The sequence below is a fragment of the Lepus europaeus genome, chromosome 4, assembly GCF_033115175.1.
Source record: "Lepus europaeus isolate LE1 chromosome 4, mLepTim1.pri, whole genome shotgun sequence".
NCBI lineage: Eukaryota > Metazoa > Chordata > Mammalia > Lagomorpha > Leporidae > Lepus > Lepus europaeus.
The window spans coordinates 69,358,331-69,370,811 of NC_084830.1; the positions used below are offsets into that span (position 1 = coordinate 69,358,331).

Sequence of the window (12,481 nt, forward strand, 5' to 3'; positions counted from 1 at the left end):
ATGCTCAGCTTTCCCCGCCCGAATTCAACCCTAAGTGGCATAATCACAAAACTCACGACCACGGACTGGGCTGAAGGGAAGTCTAGACGTGACAGAAAGGATACGTGTTTAGCACAACGTGACACCGGTACGTGTGAAAAATACCTCATGCCTGAGGTCAAATCGCTCGTCAAATGTAGACTGAAGTAACAACCGTAACTATTACTGATACACCTGAAGTTCAAAACCGAGGGCTGGCGTAAAGAAGGGGAAACTGCACACAAAAGGAAAACTTCAAAATTCTTTTTTCCCTTTCAGGCAAGTTTCGGGCTCAACAAAACCAAATGTCCTTGCCTTTAACGATCCGTGTTGCTCCGCTTCCCATTGTCATCCCACGGACACGGAAACTCGAGCCTCTCTTTTCCAAATTAGGAATGCGAGCAGCATTCCCGGTCCGCGAAGACCACAGACCAGCCAAAGGGGAAGTCCGATCTGGCCCCAAGGGTGTGAAAGCGGGTTTGGGGGTGGGGAAGAGAGATCTGAAGGGAAAAATCCGTAAACCTGTGGTTGGAAAAACAAAACGAAACAGAAAACACACGCACACACACATGGACCCAGATATCATCAGGACCTCGCAGTACAGACGGGAACATCAACAACCCAGGTCAAAACCGGAGCGGCGACTCCTTAGCAACTGATACGGGGGTGGCCCAGACGCAGACAGCAGCTGCGACCCTGGGTACCGGCGAGCGCCATTTGCCGCGCCCCCATCCCTCCCTCGGGCGCCCGGCCCGCTAGCCAATCCCCTTACGCCATCCCCTTCCCAGCGGAGGCCCCGCCCCCGAGGCCGGGATGTAGGGCCCCCGCGGCGTGACGCGAGCACGGCGGCTCCGCCCCCTGCGTCTCCGGCCTCGCTGGCCTTGGGGGGATGGTTCCATCATGGCGTCAATGCAGGTGAGAGGAGTTTGCTGCATCTGGGCTGGCAAGGGAGCCGCCAAGAGGGTGCGAGCGTTCGGGCAGGGGCGGCGTCTGGGACTTGGGGACATCCGGGCAGGCTAAGGAGCAGGCCCTGTGGCCGGTCCTCCCCCAGACGCAGGGCTTTCGGAGGGGTGAGAGAGGCTGTGAGAGGAAGGGCGGGTTGCGGGGGGGGGGGGGGTCCTCGGTCGGTCGAAGCGGACACCAGCCGGCCGGGAAGTTGGGGGGATAAAGAAGGCTTACGGGAAGAGAGGGCAAAGTTCGGCATTGGCTCCGCGGTGGTGGTTTCGGAGTCGCCTGTCCGCTCACACGTTCGCGGGGCCGCTGCCGGCCTGCCAGACAGCCCCAGGGATGCCTTTTCCACCCCGCGGTCCCCGGCCCCGCGGGAACAGCTGCGCTCGCCGTTGTCCCTGGGCAGGGGCGGCCCTGAGAGGGGCTCAAGTGTAGGGGAGCCGACGAGGCGTTCCAGGGGAAGCTGGCTTGGCTGCAGACTGCGCTTGGCGGCCTCTGCTCGGGCCTCCCACGCCCGGCCTCTGGCACTGCTCGGCCCCTTCGCTCTCCTTTCTCTTTTTGACCCTTAATCCTCCGCCCCGTGGGTATCTTCTCCTTGCGTCGGCCGCCGCAGCCCCACGAGCATTCCGGCAGCAGCCCACTTCCTCGGACGCCAGCATCCTTTGCCGCCTAAGGTGCAGCCTCCTGAGGATCGGGTCCCTAGCTCCCTAACACCTCTCGGGATAGCTCGCCCTCTGTTTTTTTTTTTTTTTTCCCCTACGATGCCCCACCCTTGCGGTCTCGAGGAGGCTACAGACAGCTCTTTGCCCTTCTTTCCCAGACCTTTGATGGAACCTTAATTTGCCAGGAGGCGGCTGTTAACCCGTGTCCTATCTACCTGACTTGGCAATGCGTGGTTTTCTGGTTCTGCAACTAATTTACTCCTTTTTCTAAATCAAGGGAGGTGTTTTTTTTTTTTTCCCCAGGCAAAGATGGCAACCACAATAGTAGTTTTGTAGCGATTGCCTGCATAATCTATAGCTCGCATTTAATTCACGGAAAAGATTAACAGTATCCAAACATGTAGGAAGCGAAGGCAGAACCATCTTCGGGAATATCACCTGAACTCTTTTTAGAGGTTTAATAACATTCCCTTAAGAAGAGACCACGTTTTTCTTAGTAGCGGTTTTTTTTTTTTTTTTTTTTTTTTTGGCTTTTGTTTCTAGAAGAATAAGCCCATGTCTGTCTTCTCCGGTTCTTTTTTCTCATTTCTTTGCTAGTTGTGTTTTTCTGCCTTCTGTTTTCTGCATCTTCCTCTTTTTGTGAGTTTGTGCGTGGGTGTGCCCCTCACATTTTCCTTCTGTGCGTTTATGGTATCCTTTCCGGCGTGTTTTTCTCCTCTGCTTCTCCCTCTGGACTTTTCTGCAGGACAGAGAAGTTGTGTGTATTCTGTCTCATTGGAGAGATGTCATGAAATGTGTGTGTTTGTGTGTGAAAACAAGAACAATTTCAGGAAACGTTATACTTTACACTAGCCTCCGGAGAGACATTAGAGAAGTTTCGTCATTGGAGGCCAAAAAAGGAACTGTGGGACACTAGTTGAATAGTAGATGTGCTGTGTGACTGCTGTAAGGTTCTTACTGTATTAAGATTAAATATTACTTACAATATTTAAATATGTTCACTATAAGATTAAATATTTTTATGACCAGTTTAGGAGTATTGTTTGAGGTGAAAATATTAAGATTAAACTCATGATACTTGTGATATATTTGACAAAGGATAGTATTAGTTGGTTAGATTTAGACTTGAAGTGTTTGGGAAAGGCAGATTGATTTTTAAGAGATGTTGATAATCTTGAATTTTACATGGTGACTTATGCAATGGGGAAAAAAATAACTTGGCAGTGTAGTGGTGTGTTTTCCCGTGCCCTATATACTACATCACATCACCTTTCTTTATTCCTTTGTGCTTAGAGGAATGGAAAACTGATGCTTCCTATTTTAGTGAAAAAATGAAATTTTAACTTTTTATTTGTATTAAAAAATATCTGATACAGATTTCCTGGTAGTGTGCTTAACGGTATTGTAGTATGATAAATCATACTTTTTTTTTTTTTAAGATTTATTTATTTGAAAGAGTTACACAGAGAGAGAAGGAGAGGTGCAGAGAGAGAGGTGTCTTCCATCTGTTGGTTCACTTCTCAGATGGCTGCAGCAGCTGGAGCTGTGCCTATCCGAAGCCAGGAGCCAGGAACTTCCTCCAGGTCTCCCACATGGGTGCAGGGGCCCAAGCACTTGGGCCGTCTTCTAACTGTTTTCCCAGGCCATAGCAGAGAGCTGGATAGAAAGTGGAGCGGCCAGGACATGAACCGGCGCCCACATGGGATGCTGGCACTGCAGGCAGAGGCTTTACTAAATCATACTTTTTCAAACACCACACTCCTTTATGTGTGATTATTGTGTGTACAAAATTTGCTTCCTGACCATATTAATAGCAAAATTTAGCTCTTTGGAACGACTAGATTATGCATAAAACTACAACCAAATTACCAAATTTGTTCACTCAGCCAGTATTATTTGAGGGCCCATTGTGTCAGGCATTTTTCTGGGTGCTTGGGATATAAGATTTCTACCCTTGTGGATTCCATAGTCTATCTAGAGGGACAGAAACAATTTTTTTTTAAAGATTAATTAATCAGAGCATCAGAGAGAGAGAGATATATCCTCCATCCACTAGTTTACTCCCCAAATACCTTCAACAGCCAGGTCTTGGTAAGGCTAAAGCCAGGAGCCAGGAACTCCATTTGTGTCTACTACATGGGTGGTAGGAATCCAAGCACTTGGGCCATCTTCTGTTGCCTTCTCAGGTGCATTAGCAGCAAGCTGGATCAGATGGAAGCAACCAAGACTTCAATTTCAACTCCAGTATGGAATACTGACATCCCAGGTGGTGGCTTATCCCGCTATGTGCCAGAGCTGGCCCCAGGAACAGAATATTTAAGTTATCCTGTACTATAATAATATGATAGTGCAGTGGAGAAAAAGCATGGAAGGAGGTTAGGAAGATGGTGTTTTGGGGATTTCAGATATAGTGGTTAGGATAAAGTATGCAGTAACACAGGATGCTCTGACCATGTCTTAATCTAACAAGCTTTTATTATTATTATTTTTAAAATTTACATCAGGATATTAACTGCTTCTGAAGAAGAGGTAATTTAAGCCCCAAGAGGAACTACATTTTTTAAAATAGGCCATGTCATGTGAATGTAACACGGGACTTGATTACTTGGTAAAAATGAAAAAGTCTTTAGGCAATGCAGTAAAATTAAATAAGGATAGTTTTTGAAATTCTTATTAGAGAGCATGTTTTTTTTTTCACTCATTTTATTTAAAAGACAGAGACCTTCCATCTGCTGTTTCATTCTCCCAAATACCCTCAAGAGCCAGAGCTGGTCCAGGCTGAGGCCAGGAGCCAGGAACTCCCAGGTGGGTAGCAGGGACCCAAATGCTTGAGCCATCATTTGATGCCTTTCCAGGGTGAGCATTAGCAGGAAGCTGGATAGGAAGCAGAATTATGACTTGAATCAGGCACACTGATATGGGATGCAGGGGACACAAGGCATCTTTTTTTGTTTGTTGTTAAAAGAATTATTTATTGGCCAGCGCCGCAGCTCAATAGGCTAATCCTCTGCCTGTGGCACTGGCACACCGGGTTCTAGTCCCTGTCGGGGCACCGGATTCTGTCCCAGTTGCCCCTCTTCCAGGCCAGCTCTCTGCTGTGGCCCAGGAGTGCAGTGGAGGATGGCCCAAGTCCTTGGGCCCTGCACCCCATGGGAGACCAGGAGAAGCACCTGGCTCCTGGCTTTGGATCAGCGTGGTATGCCAGCCGCAGCGCGCCAGCCATAGCGGCCATTGGAGGATGAACCAACAGTAAAAGGAAGACCTTTCTCTCTCTCTCTCTCTCTCTCTCTCTGTCGCTCTTGCTCGCTGTCCACTCTGCCTGTCAAAAAAAAGGAAAAGAATTATTTATTTGAAAGCATTACAGAGAGAGAGCTTCCATCCACTGATTCACTCCTCAGATGGCAGCAATGGCCAGAGCTGGGTCAGGCAGAAGCCAGGAGCTTCTTCTAGGTCTCATGTGGGTAGCAGGGCCCAAACATTTGGACCATCTTTTGCTATTTTTCCCAGGCTATGAACAGGGAGCTGGATTGGAACTGGAGCAACTGCGACAGGAACGATGCCCATATGGGATGCCAGCAATACAGGTGCTGGCCAGACCCGCTACACTGCAGCACAAGTCCCAAGGCATCTTTTTTTTTTTTTTTTTAAAGGTTTATTTTATTTATTTATTTGAGAGGTGGAGTTAGAGAGAGATCTTCCATCTGCTGCTTCACTCCCCAGATGGCTGCAATGGCCGGAGCTGGGCTAAGCTGAAGTCAGGAGCCAGGAGCTTCTTCCGGGTCTCATGTGGTTGCAGGGCCACAAGAACTTGGGCCATCTTCTACTGCTTTCCCAGGAACATTAGCAGGGAGCTAGATAGGAAGCAGAGCAGCTGGGACCTATACCGGCTCCCATACAGGATACCAGTGCTCCAGGCTGGGGCTTTAACTCGCTTCACCAAAGTGCCAGCCCTCCAAGGCATCTATTTTTAAGACTGACTTACCTGAAGGGCAAAGTGACAGAGATATCCTCTGTCCACTGATTCGCTCCTCAAATGGCTACAATATCCAGAACTGGGCGAGATTGAAGCCAGGAAGTTCATCCAGGACTCCCTAGTGAGTGGCAGAAGCCATCTTCTGCTGCCTTCTTAGATGCATGAGCAGGGAGATGGATTGGAAGCAGAGTAGCCTGAACTCAAATCGGCAGTTGAACCAGTGGCTTAACCTGCTGTGTCACAATGCTGTCTTCATCATAACATGCCAAACGCCGACCCTGAGAGTGTACATTTTAAAGTTGAGGTTGTAGCTACTTTAATAGGTTGCTTCAGTGCATCTCTACCTTCTTTTAGATGATGTCACACATAAATGTGGTTTTTGAATGGTACGCTGGAGTGGATGTGATCACTGGAGGCTATAAGCATCTGGCCAGACAATGCCATATGAAACATGTGGGATGTCAGCTTAGCATTCTGTAATGCCCGTGATGCTAGGGAAGCTCTCCTCCGTAATGTTGCTAGGATTCTTCATTATACAGTTCAAGATGGTGATTTGCAGACTTCTGTGAATCCTTTGAGACTTTGTTCCCTTGTTTTTATCTTTTTTTATTTCTTCCTACTGTTTCTTCCTGGAACAGTTCTGAATCACCAAGTAAGAGTTGTTAGATTATGCTTTAAGAAACCATTTTTAAGAGAATGGTACACTCATGGTGACACTTAAAATTGGCAGGAGTTAGAGTGAAGAAATAGATCCACATTTCATTTTGGTGATTTCAGAAACCTTAAAATATTAAATGGAAAGTTGTTTGTAGCAAAGTTTAGTTTTGACATGGTAGACTGATTATTTTTTGGCCCAAACTTTTAATCTCCAAATTGCAAACACATTATCCTATTAAAATGAATTTATGTGATTTAAAATATTTCTTAGTAGTTTAGCAATATTAGAATGTTCTGTTTTCAGCTAACATTCTTTTACTTTTGAGAGTTGGGGAGAAACAGAGCTCTTTCGTCAGCTAGTTCACTCCCCAAGTGCCTGCAACAGCTAGGGCTGAGCCAGGCCAAAGCCAGGAGCCCAGACTTTAGTCCAGATCTCCCTTGTGGGTGGCAGGGACTCAAGTATTTGAGCTCCCACCTGCTGCCTCCCAGGGCACACATTAGCAGGAAACTAGAATTGGGAACAAAACCACAGCTTGAACCCATGTACTCTGATATGAGACAGGCATTTTAATTGCTGTACCAAACACCCGATCCTCAGCTAAATTTTTGAATTTTATTTTGTGTATTATGTTTCTTTTTTCATTTTATGATTTTTTTTCCTGTGACTCATTTCATGTTATGAAATACTTAAATACTTTGGTCTCCTGGATTTATTTTCCAGTTTTAGAATTTGGTTGTTTCATTTATAGTTTTCTTTTTTTTTTTTTTTTTGACAGGCAGAGTGGATAGTGAGAGAGTCAGAGAGAAAGGTCTTCCTTTTTGCCGTTGGTTCACCCTCCAATGGCCGCCGCATCGCTCCGATCCGAAGCCAGGAGCCAGGTGCTTCTCCTGGTCTCCCACGTGGGTGCAGGGCCCAAGGACTTGGGCCATCCTCCACTGCCTTCCCGGGCCATAGCAGAGAGCTGGCCTGGAAGAGGGGCAACCAGGATAGAATCCAGCGTTCCAACCGGGACTAGAACCCGGTGTGCCGGCGCCACAAGGCGGAGGATTAGCCTGTTGAGCCAAGGCGCCGGCCTTCATTTATAGTTTTCTTAAGTTAGAAATTTTAATGTATAGCTGGTATACTTTTCTACATTGACACTCTATAGATTTACTCATTTTAGATATGGACTACCCCTACATTTTCTTTTCTTTTTTTTAAACATTTATTTATTTGAAAGAGTTATGGAGAGAGAGGGAGGGGGAGATCTTCCATCCACTGGTTCACTCTCCAATTGGCTGAAACAGCCAGAGCTATGCCAATCTGAAGCCAGGAGCTTCTTCCAAGTCTCCCTCGCGGGCGCAGGGGCCCAAGCACTTGGGCCATCTTCTACTGTTTTCCAGGCAATAGCAGAGAGCTGGATCAGAAGTGGAACATCTGGGAACTGAACTAGCACTCATGTGAGATGCCAGGACTGCTAGGTGGCGGCTTTACCTGCTTTGCCACAGTGCCAACCCTTACATTGTATCTTAAGGTCTTAGGAACACAGTGCATAATAGTTGATATTTGTTAACTCTGAAAGCAGTGACATAATTGAGAGAAATATTTGAATTACCATCATGTGCTGCATCATAACATGTCCTTGATAACCAAAAATACAAAAGTGGTCCTATAATGCCTAATGAGGTTGATGTAGCCTCTTAGTTTGTATAAACACACTCTAAGATATTCTGTTAGCGCAATGACAGAATTGCCTAAGGACTAAATTTTCACATTGTATCCTCTTCATTAAGCAACACATAACCGCACTCTTGTGAATTTTCTTTCTATTGCTTACCTAAGTCTTGGACTTTTGATATAGGTAGAAACAAGGAGGTGGAGATAGTGAATGAATGTGTGCTTATTGTACAGAGGACTTAGAAATAATTATTTTGAATTATTTATAGCTCTGCATTGCTTTTTACCTAAGTAATTGGTAATAGTTATTGCGAGAGGTGGAATTTGGGCTCTTACTGACATTGCTTTTTTAATAGTTATGTTGCATTGACAAATACTTTATAACTGTTAATGTTATGAAAGGTTGCAGTATAATCCGAAGTAGAGAAATGACTGTTATTGGGAACCTGTGGAGTATGACTAGCTTTATATCTGAGAAGGCAAGCTGCATTCTGAATAATAGCTGCATCTGGCTGTCAGAGTTTTTGAAGCAAGGGGAAAGGGAAACAAACAGCAGAGGATGGAATTTAGGTGTTTTTTTTGTTTGTTTTTTTTTTTTTTTTAGATTTATTTATTTAAAAGGCAGAGTTACAAAGAGAGGAGAGACGGCAGTCTTCACCTACTGTTTCATTCCCCAGATGGCTGCAGTGGCCTGGACTGGGCTAGACAGAAGCCAGGAGCCTAGAATTTCAATCAGGTCTCCCACATAGATTGTAGGGACCCAAATACTTGGGCCATCTTCTGCTTCCCTCCCAGGTGCGTTACCAGAGAGCTGGATTGAAAGTGGAGCAGTTGGGACTCCAAACTGGCGCTTATCTGGGATGCAGGTGTCACAGGTGGTGGCTTAACCTGCTGCGCCACAATTCTGCCCCGTTTAGATTTTTATTTAACTTTTCATATCTCTTCTACCATTAGGCCATAGACTTCATGCAAACAAGAAAAATACTTTCCTTTTGTCCCTTAACTGCATATACTGAGTACAGTAAACATTTGTTACTTGACACTTAAGCATTCCTAAATAGGAAATTCTGCATTTGTTTAATTTCATTTCAGGGAAATGTGTTAAGCAGTTCTGCAATAGTGAGGTTGAGGACCTGTAAGAGAATAATGCAAAATTCCTATTTATAGAGGCCGGTGCTGTGGTGTAGCAGGTTCAGCCAACACCTGCAGTGCTGGCATCCCATGTGGGCGCCAGTTCAAGACTAGCTGCTCCACTTCCGATCCAGCTCCCTGCTGATGCACCCAGTAAAGCAGCGAATGGCCCAAGTGCTTGGGCCCGTGCACCCACGTGGGAGACCTGGGGGAAGCTCCTGGTTTTGGTCTGGCCCAGCTACGGCCTTTGTGGCCATTTGGAGAGTGAACCAGTGGATGGAAGATTTCTCTGTCTCCTCCCCACTCAACTCTGTCTTTCAAATAAAAAAAAAAAAATTTTTTAAAAAGAATTCATATTTATAGATCCCAAAAAGCTGCTGCTTTTCTTGATTTGTTTGCTGTAACTTAAGTGTTTTTCAAAGTATTTTCATATTTTCTCTGGATTTTTATTGCACCCTTGTAAAAAGGAAAGTCAGATTACCTTATATTCTGCTAGAGAAAGTGATTTTTTGGTAAGTAATTATTTGGGTAACGACTTACCTAAATTTATATAGTAAGTGAGTAGTGAAAATGGAATTAGAACCCATGCTCCAAAATCTGATGCTGTAGGTAATAAACATTAAGATATTTAGTGTTGGGGCCTGCATAGCGGATAAAGCTGCCACCTGCAGTGCCTGCATCCCATATGAGCGCTGGTTCAAGTCCCAGCTATTCCGCTTCTGATCGGGCTCTCTGCTATGGCCTGGGAAAGCATTAGAAGATGGCTCAGGTCCTTGGGCTCTTGCACCCACCTGGGAAGGCCTTGGAAGAAGCTCCTGGGTTTGGATCAGCACAGCTCCCGCCGTTGTGGCCATCTGGGGAGTGAACCAGTGGATGGAGGACCTCTCTCTCTCTCTCTCTGCCTCTCTTTCTCTCTCTGTGTAACTCTGACTTTCAAATAATAAATAAATCTTAAAAAAAAAAAAAGATGTTTAGTGTTATAGAGAAATCATTTGTATAATTATTTAACATTTCAATCAGGAATTAAATACTATAATTTATATTCCTTTAAGAAAAAGGAAGTTTTTCTTAGAGTTTATAATATAAAATGATATATCAGATTTTACTTGTTAGATATTTATTTATTTATTTGAAAGTCAAAGTTACACAGAGAAGGAGAAGCAGAGAGAGAGGTCCTCCATCTGCTGGTTCACTCCCCAGTTAGTTGCACCGGACGGAGCTGAGCCATTCCGGAGCCAGGAGCTTCTTCTGGGTCTCCCATGCAGGTGCAGGGGCCCAAGGACTTGGGCCATCTTCCACTGCTTTCCCAGGCTATAGCAGAGAGCTGGATTGGAAGTGGAGCAGCCAGGACTCGAACTGGCACCCACATGGGATGCCAGCACTGGAGGTGATGGCCCTACCTGCTACGCCACAGCGCCGGCCCCATATAGATCAGATTTTAAAAGGAGATTCTTTGTATATTTGTGCACTGAACAAAATTGTAGTGATAAATATTTAGTGATATTTTAATTTTAATGATAAATTTTAAAAAGATATTTGTTATTTTTTTTTAAAGATTTATTTATTTATTTGAAAGGTAGAGTTACAGAGAGGTAGAGGCAGAAAGAGAGAGGTTGGTTTTCCATTCACTGGTTCAACTCCACAAATGGCTGCAACTTTTGGAGTTGGGCTGATGTGAAGCCAGGAGCTTCCTTCAGATCTCCCATGTGGGTGCAGGGGTCCAAGGATTTGGGCCATCTTCACTGCTTTCCCAGACCATAGCAAAGAGCTGAATAGGAAGTGGAGCAGCTGGGACTTGAACTGGCGCCCATATGGGATGCAGGCGGCAGCTTTACCTGCCATGCCACAGCGCCTACCTCAAAAAATATTCTTTATTTTCAAGGAAAGTTTTGTAAATGGAGTGATCTGGTATTTTATGGATATATGCTTCTGCTTAGTATTTACCTAAATTAACACTTATTGGGTGAGTTTTATTGCACCTTTATATCAATGCTGTCTCCATTATGAATATTATCTGAAAAATACTTGTTTATGTTTGTCAGATGTTTTAAAAATTGATAGCCTTTATTTGTAAATTTAGTTTTTGGATCATAAACATAGTGCATGCCTTTGAATTGTTTTTATTCTGAGAAAAGACTCTAATTTAGTCATTTGCCTTTATAAAACTTCTATAGAAATAACACAAGATCTGGAATCTAAAGACCTGGGTTCAAGTCTTGTTTCACTACTTAAAAAGCTGTATTGTGGATCAATCAGTGTTTAGTGTAGTGCTTAAAACAAGATTAGCAGAGAAATAAACATGTTTAAAATTTTTCTCCCCAAACTTTATTTTGTTCAAAATATTTACGACTTCTTTTATATATATGTTTGAAATACAGAGAATGAAATCTTCTATTCACTGATTGACTCTTCAGATGCCCACACAGCTGGAGCTTGGGCAGGCCAAAGCCAGAAATCCAGAACTCAATCCAAGTCTTTTATGTGGGTGGCAGGGACCCAAGTACTTGAGCCATCACTTTTTTTTTTTTAAGATTTATTTATGTTGACCGGCCACAGTGGCCATTTGAGGGTGAACCAACGGCAAAAAGGAAGATCTTTCTCTCTGTCTCTCTCTCACTATCCACTCTGCCTGTCAAAAAAAAAAAAAAAAAAAAAGATTTATTTATGTTGAAAGAGTTAGAGAGAAAGAAGGAGAGACAAAGAGATCTCCCATCCACTGGTTCACTCCCTAAATGGCTGCAACCCGGCCAAAGCCAGGAGTTTCTTCTGGGTCTCCCCATATGGGTAGCAGGGGTCCAGACACCTGGGCCATCTTCCACTGCTTTTCCTGGACCATTAGCAAGGAGCTGAATTGGAAGTGGATTAGCTGGGAAATGAACTGGCACCCATATGGGATGCTGGCATCCCAGGCAGTGGCTTAACCCGCTGTGCCACAATGCCAACTCCAAGTCATCACCTTCTTTCTCCTAGGATGCTTGTTAGTAGAAAGCTGGGATCTTAAGTGCAGTTAAGACTTGAACTCAAGCATTCCTATATGGGATGCGGATATTTCATTCTTCCCTTTTCTCAAGCAGAAACCTTGGGTTCATCCTACCCCACAGTCAAACCATTAGCGAATTCGGTCAGTTGTATCTTCAAAAATCTATCTAGAATCAACTCCTGGTCCACTCTCCTGGATTACTTCCTGAAGTAAATCATCATCACTCACCTAGATTGTCTCAACAACTTCATGACTTCGTCCCTGCTTCTGCTTTGGTCTTTTGTTTTCAACCCATAGAAAGTTTCTTTTAAAATGGTCAAATGTCACTTCACTCAAAACCCAACTATGGTTTCCCTATCTTCTCAGATATTACCCACTTTTAAGACTAAAAGGGCTTACTCAAAAAAATTATTTATTTGAAAGTCAGAGTGGTGACAGAGAATGAGAAACCGAAT

At 44.5% G+C, this 12,481-nt stretch overlaps 1 protein-coding gene across 2 annotated transcripts in view; it reads left to right on the top strand.

The window, feature by feature from the left end:
- The first annotated feature begins 849 nt into the window (after positions 1 to 849).
- Positions 850 to 12,481, top strand: part of UBE2W (ubiquitin conjugating enzyme E2 W) — a 60,432-nt gene continuing 48,800 nt past the window's right edge. For both annotated transcript variants that reach the window (XR_009865713.1, XM_062188347.1), the window contains exon 1: positions 850 to 933. Coding sequence is in view for 1 of the 2 variants with exons in the window: in XM_062188347.1 (XP_062044331.1) it covers positions 919 to 933 (15 nt within the window). In the remaining variant the exon portion in view is untranslated. The remainder of the gene's footprint in view (positions 934 to 12,481) is intronic.